The sequence below is a fragment of the Sorex araneus genome, chromosome 7, assembly GCF_027595985.1.
Source record: "Sorex araneus isolate mSorAra2 chromosome 7, mSorAra2.pri, whole genome shotgun sequence".
NCBI lineage: Eukaryota > Metazoa > Chordata > Mammalia > Eulipotyphla > Soricidae > Sorex > Sorex araneus.
The window spans coordinates 56,766,430-56,774,387 of NC_073308.1; the positions used below are offsets into that span (position 1 = coordinate 56,766,430).

Sequence of the window (7,958 nt, forward strand, 5' to 3'; positions counted from 1 at the left end):
TCTCTGTAGTTTTAAGAAGAGTGGCTTGACATGCAAGATGCAAAAAAAAAAAAAAGGAATGTTGGTTCTTGTGTGAAGAACAGAATATATGAGTCTATTAAGACTGAGTACTTAACACCAAAAGAGAAAGACCACTTGTATTTATTGGATAAATTTAGGTGAGTGATTGCAGAGAATGTATGTGGTGAGAGGTGGTCCAATTCTGTTCATATTTTTAAGGTAAACAAATATTCCCTTTTAAACTAGCTGTAGAATATTATTTTTATGTCTATAAAAGGGAAAAGTACCAAGTATTTAGCTTAGATAAAACATATTCAATATAAAATACTTATTTGACATCCAACTAGAATACAGGAATAAATTGACATTACCCAAAACTACATAAAGAGTTAACACTAAACTAGTGTTTTTCCTTTTTTGTCATATATAGATATTTCTAGAGAGGAAGCTAAGAAGACACTAATATATGAGTCATTTAAAGTAAGGGATCACCAAGTATTGAATACTCAAATATGCCAGCTTCGTGCCAATGCCTTGTGCACATCACTTTATTTCTCTTTATCACAGCTCTAAAAGTTTAAATCAGAAAATCTGATATCAGAGAGGCTACTAATTCCCAAGAAAACCATGTATTTTTCTCTCAGATTACATAAGTCATAAAGGGGAAAATCAAGAGTTGAATTAAAATTACATGTACACTTGAAAGTCCAGAAATAATCTACTCAGCAAAAAATTTGTTTTTAATACAGTTTGCAGATATTTATAAATGAAGCATAGAAAAATATATTCCATCCTAGGGAACTCATTTTCTCTAAAATCCAACATGTCAAGGGCATTTTCCAAAGGAAGCTATTATTGGAATTGAATACACCAATGTGTCTACTTCAATATGAGTCATACCTGATCAAATATGAATATTATTTCTGTTAAATAGGAATTTGATATAATGCTGACAACTTAGAACTAAATTAACTTTTTCTTATGTTCAGGGAGAATCTTCTGAATATTGAAATAAATTATAGTGATTTAAACTATAAAATTACCCAGCAGCAAAAAGCTGTGAGTGTGCCTGAGTTACTTGGTAAGTCCTGTTTATTCATCAAATTAAAGAATATATATATCAAAAAACCTTTATTTTTTTGCATTTAAGATTTAGCTTGTAAGTGATGGGAAATGATTAATTGTTTTGTCATGTGTCTGCCTGTAAATCTGATACTTTTCTACTCTTTGAAATACACCTCCAGCAATCTCCCAGATTTCCAGAGAGGATAGTCTATTCTTCATCCCATACTCATACTTAGCATCTTCTTTTCCCTTTTGATTTACCCTTTAGTAAGATATTGTCGTAGAATGTATTATCAATCCTTCATCTGGGTTGATTGACAGTCATCTCAGATCTCCACAAAAAGCTTCCTCCAGAGCGGGTTAGAAAGAGCTATGAGGAAACAAAATTAGCCTTGGAGTTAGAGCCACTGACTACTCATGATAATTCACCATTCAGTCTTTGACTCATTTCCTAGACTCATACTGATCAGAATGCATCTTACAGAAGGTAGAGAAGAGTATCAGAGTCAGACAAAAAGAGAGCAGGCAGACACAGGGAGCTGAATCCCAGAGAAGAGAGGAAATATATTCATCACCATAGCGTGATCCAATAAAAGACCTAGGACAATGAGAAAATAAGTTTGATGTAGAATTTGTTTTTGAAAAACAATGCTACGATGGTCATATTTAAAGGAATAAAAATAGGGTGTCAGATGTCTTGCCAGGAGATTGGCCGGCGAACAGGGTAAGCAATGGGCAGTTAATGTTTGCTGGATACAGTTTTGGTATCCAGTCAAAGGAAAATGTTTGGAGGTGGATGGTGGTATTGTTGCACAATTATGTGAATATACTTAATAGTATTGAAACAGGCACTTACAAACAGTTAAAATGGCACATTTTTGTTATGCATTTTTTTACCACTATAAAACACACAGAATAGAGATACAGTTACAAAGCTTTCATGATTGAGTTTCAGTCACCAACGAATATCTTACATCTTGCAAACCCATCACATTCATTAGTTCATATCCTTTATGATACTGCTTTATATTCTATTTTATTAAATATGTTTGTGATTTGGGGACCAGAAAAAACACAGAATAGGGAATTTAGGTTTATAAATGCCTCAAAAACAAGGCAATGATGTTTACATATCTAAATATAGTATAATACCACAAATTCTTAGAAAAATGCACACTGCATTCACAAATTTCTGTGTCAGGAAAACATCACTGCCTGTAATGCCATCTAATTGTCACATTTCTGCTCTTCATTCTGTACGTCTTCCAACTCCCGAAAAAGAACAGAAAGAAATAATATATATCATTAGTGCTTTACAGATTTTTGAGAAATTATATTTTTACTAAAACTGAACATACCTTTATTTTGCTCTTAATTTATTTAAATTTGAATTTTATTTTCCTCTTAATTAATTTGAATTTGTCTATATGTTATTGAATGGGTTTTCCTTAACTTAATATTGTCCAAAATTTTTGAGTTATAATTTTGGAACATATTTGATAATGTTTCTTTCTCTTTTTGGTAATGATTTACAACAAATACTAAGTTGTTCCATTAAGTGATTGCAATTACTTTATTTTCACCAAAGATTAAAACAATTCAATTAGCTCTATGTATATCAGTTATGATTAACTTCTTCCCTCCAAATAATTTAAATTCTAGTAATTTTTTTTACTTTATAAGGAAAAATAAATTTATTCCTCTTCTTTATTTGCCTTTTTCTTTTTTTTTTTTTTACAGCAGATATCGGCGGTCAACTGGGCCTATTTTGTGGGGCCAGCATGATAACAATTATAGAAATAATTGAATATGTATTTACTAACCTCTACTGGATATGCATTTTATTATTGCTAAAAATACCTGAAATGACCCAAGGGGCTCTCCCACCTCAGAATCAGCTAAAAAGTACAAATAAGATAGAGGAATGCTGATTTTTATTCATGTGAGATAAATTCACAAAACTTCAGTTTTATTGGTGACTAATTCATTGTTATATAACTTTGTTATAATTTGGGGACTCAACTAAAACCTTGTAAAAATGTATCTTTCTATGCATACCCTTATCTCTGCCTATACTTATATACATGTTAATTTATATGTATAATAGAGATAATTGCTTATTTCTTTTTCACCACTCTTTTACCAGCATCTAGACATTTAAGATGGAATAGCATACATTTCATATATGTAATAATAAATTATTATAATAATATAATAAATTACTGAATGTATTATGAATATTTACATCAAAGAATAGACATTCTTTACTATTAATGTGTAAATTAGACCTAATAAGCTCTATATGAGGAGATAGGATGCTTTTTTAATCAAAAAAATCATACATAGGTACATAGGGCTGGAGAGATAGTACAGGGGGATAAGGCCTGTCATGTCGCCAAAACTTCATGTTGTCCCTTGAGCACTTCCAGCAGTGATCCCTGTGCACAGAAGTAGGAGCAAACCCTGAGAACCGCCTAAGACCATCTTATAACCCCCAAAAAAGAACAGAAAGAAATAATATATATTTATATATAATTAGTGCTTTAAAGATTTTTGAAAAAATATTTTTACTGAAACTGAACATACCTTTATTTTCCTCTTGAATGTTCTATTAGGTAACTGACTTTTCTTTTTCAATGCAAGAGCTTCTATTTTTTTAATTGAATCACCATGAGATACAGTTACAAAGCTTTCATGATTAAATTTTAGTCATAAAATTACTGAACATCCATCCCTCCACCAGTGTACATTTTCCACCATCATGTCTCCAGTATCCCTCACACTGCCCCACCTCCGACCTGACCTCCTGGCTCTGTAGCATTGCACTGTAGCCCTGTCTTCCCGTTGTTCATTGATTTGCTCGAGCGGGCACCAGTAACGTCTCCATTGTGAGACTTGTTGTTATTGTTTTTGGCATATCCAATACACCATGAGTAGCTTGTCAGGCTCTGCCGTGAGGGTGAGATACTCTGGGTAGCTTGCCGGGCTCTCCGAGAGGAGTAGAGGAATCAAACCCGGGTCAGCCCAAGACAAAGGCCCTCCCTACCCACTGTGTTATCGCTCCAGTCCCCTAACTCTATGGCAGACAATTTCCTTCTTACTCTTTCTGAACTTTGGTGCATTATGGTTTGCAATGCAGATAATGAGAGGCCATCATGTTTGGTCCTTTATCTACTTTCAGCACACATCTCCTGTCCTGAGTGATCCCTCGGTAACTGACTTCTGGAGGAACATAACTTCCTATTTTCTATGAAAGATAGAAATATTGGAAATAAAGTTAAATCTTTAGTATATTCCACAGAGTGCATCTATGAATTTATTTAACCTAGAGAGGATTTGTTCTCATTCCTTCCCCAGGCAAAAAAAAAAAAAATCTCCCTTCAGCCTCTGTGGCTATTGGATAAATGACATGACTGTTCAGAACTCTATCAAACAAATTTTAGAAGTAATCTCAAGTCATAGACTTCTCACTCCAAATTTCCTCAGGTACTCCTTTCTTTTCAGGACACAAGAGAATACTTACTGGAAATTTTAAGAATGATTTCAATTCTAAGTGTAAGTAAGTGCCATGCTACCAAGCCCAGGGCACTGCAGTCTGACAGTGCACAGACGCAGTGGGAATATGTCTATAACAATGTCCCAGAAATCCCAACCGGTGGAAAATATTCCAGAGACATTCTCCCAGGGACGCACATCCTATGTTCAACATCTCCATATCCACCAATCGGGACACCATGGTCAAAGCTGTGAATTCTCACAAGAAAGAAAAAGCAGCAGAGAGACCCTGTGGATTACACATGCCCCAAAAGAATCTTAATGTGTGAGGTTAAAAAAAGAGAGAGAGAAATAAAACCTATTCATGCAATCACACGCAGAAAGGCTATGGCATCATGGTTTATATGAATTGAATATGAATATACATAGAACAAGTACACATGTCTTAAAAAATGTTCAATTGTATGTATGTATTGGGTTTGAAGAGTATAAAAAACATTAGCTCTTTTCATTAAAAATGAGAAAGATTTCTTATGGTGACATGAAAGTGAGAAACTGGGCAGAAGGGAAGAAAAAGAATGAATAATTAAAAATAGAAAACTAATGATGATAGTACAATGTAAACTTTAAAATCATTTTTTTTTCTGTCCTCAGTCCAAGACATTGAACAAAATAATTTCTGGAAAAGCTATGTTTCTCTTGATAGTAGAAAAGAATTATAACTATATCTAAGTATGATTCTCATTCTTAATTAAGGATAGATTTTTCACTTCTTATATTGAAGTTCTTTATTCCTTTACTTATTCTAAATATATAAGGCTAAACCAAGAAAAGAGAAAATTGTGGAACATCAAAAGACAAATAGCAAAATGAACTGGGTTACTCTCTGATTGAGGGACATTGATGAATTCAGATTTATAAATTTTTTAAAGGATTTTACATAATAATCTCCAATTTACCTTTAGTTATCTTATGCAGCAAACTTTTAAATATATATGTAGAGAAACAACACAAATAGGGACTGATGCCACCAAATTGTTAGTGAATTAAACATGGAGATTGCCGGGCCAGACAAAGAGTGAATCTGGGAGGCCTGGCTTTCATCCCTCGCTCTGCCTGGCCCGCTGGCCTCTCCCAGTAGCAGACTCTGAGCACACCAGGTGTGGCCCAAAATGCTCCACCAAAGGAGTTAATAACAATTTAAACTTGATATTTAGTAACCCAGACAAAAGACCCTAGCTTCTATATCACAGGCTCTAAGTGCCACAAAAATGATTATTTTCAAGTAAATCGCAAAAAGTACAGTAATGTAATGAGGGTCTTAAGGACCCCTAAAATAATATATCAATTATTTTGTAGAAAAACCAGTATTGGGGACTTTATGAGATTTTTATTATATATATTTGGCACCCTATATTTATGTATGTATGTATGTATGTATACATATATAACACACCTCCTGTGATATGTGCTGTGTATATAGATATACTCATACACACATGTCACTATCACTGTCACTGCCATCCCATTGCTCATCGATTTGCTTGAGTGGGCACCAGTAACGTCTCCATTATGAGACATGTTACTGTTTTTGGCATATTGAATATGCCACAGGTAGCTTGCCAGGCTCTGCCATGTGGGCGAGATACTCTTGGTAGCTTGCCAGGTACTCCCAGAGGGACAGAGGAATCGAACCTGGTTCAGCTGTGTGCAAGGCAAACGCTCTACCCGCTCCAGCTCCTTTTTCCAGTAGCTAAGGCAGTCACACCCAGAGACTGCACCGGGCGCCGTGTAATTCCAGCAACGGCCAACATCCAGAGACTATAAAACCAAGCTCCCAGAAGCTGCCGGGCGACATTTAATAGGCTAGTTCTCCCTCTTGGAGAATCTGACAAGCTACCGAGAGTCTATTGCCCACTAGGGAGAGCCTGACAAGCTCCTCATGGTGTATTCATATCCAAAATGCAGTAACAGATATACACATACCTCTCAGAGAGCCCAGCAAGCTACCGAGAGTATCCTGCCCGCACAGCAGAGCCTGGCAAGCTACCCGTGGCATATTCAATATGCCAAAAACAGTAACAATAGGTCTCATTCCCCTGATCCTGAACGAGCCTCCAATCATTGGCAAAGATGAGTAAGGAGAGGCTGCTAAAATCTCAGGGCTGAGTGTAATAGAGATGTTACTGGTGCCTGCTTGAGTAAATAATGAAAAATGGGATGACAGTGATACAGTGATATTTGACACAATAGACTTGGCTGAAAGTAATAAATGTTCTAAAGTAGTTTGGAAATAAATTATATCCCACGACTTTGCATTGTACAGTTTAATGACTGAAAATTTGACAAATTCTATTGAAATCAAGAAGTTGAATGAAGCAGGGAAAAGCTAGAAAGAGAGTACTCACTCTCTAAATCACACTTGTGAAAGGAAAGTCACTGATGAAAGAAGGGAAAGGGAATAAAATAAAAAGCAAAGCAAAATTTAAAATGGTATTTGAACAAACAAAGTTGGTTGTATTTTTATCAAAAAAATCCTGTGTGTTGTGGGGTGGGTATTTGGGACAATAATACAGAGGGTAGGAAACCTGCCTTGCAAGTGGGCTACCTGGGTTCAATCAATGGCATCCCATGTATATGGTCCCCCAAGCTTTGAAAGACCTGATCCCTGATTATAGAGCTACAGTAACCCCTAAGTAGAGTTTAGTTCTTGCCAGGTGTGGCACAGGAAGTAAAAACAAACAAACAAAAAATACCCAAATATTCCACTTCCCAGTGGTTGGAAAGATAGTGTTTCCTTAAGAGACTCTTTGTTTTTATCTTTTATTACTAAATGCATCATTGAAGTGCCAATAGGCAGGTGAGATAAAGTTGAATCTCCTTGCTGAGAAGTACAGTCAACTGTCTATGAATCTTTGATATCTTTATTGCTTTGCTCAAACAGGCAAGGAACACGTAATTGCATTCTTAACACAATGGACTGGAAGAGACAATTTAGGGTGAATATTACTTTTCAACAGGTTGCTATGTAAAGTGCTCAAAGAACTCCCCAGAATTTAAATTTATGTGTTACCTCTTTGAAAATGAAGGTGGAAACACCAAGCATGTATGTTTTGAAAGTCAAAGCTGAAACTCTAACCTAAAGAAAAAATTAAAGAGATGTGAAGCATTTGGAATACTGTATCACTGTCACTGTCATCCCCTTGCTCATCGATTTGCTCAAACAGGCACCAGTAACATATCCATTTTGAGACTTGTTACTGTTTTTGGCATATCAAAAATGTCATGGGTATCTTGCCAGGCTCTGGCATGTGGGTGAGATACTCTCGGTAATTTGCCCGGTCGGCCATGAGCAAGGTGCTATCACTTGCCCTTGGAATACTGTAGGTACAAGAAAT

The 7,958-nt window shown here is 35.5% G+C and overlaps 1 protein-coding gene across 1 annotated transcript in view; it reads left to right on the top strand.

Annotated features, from left to right (window-relative positions):
- Positions 1-2,996, top strand: part of ASIC5 (acid sensing ion channel subunit family member 5) — a 28,222-nt gene extending 25,226 nt beyond the window's left edge. Inside the window, exons 9-10 of the mRNA XM_055144907.1 lie at positions 990-1,081; positions 2,806-2,996. Of these exons, the coding sequence (XP_055000882.1) occupies positions 990-1,081; positions 2,806-2,996 (283 nt within the window). The remainder of the gene's footprint in view (positions 1-989; positions 1,082-2,805) is intronic.
- Positions 2,997-7,958: the final 4,962 nt, after the last annotated feature.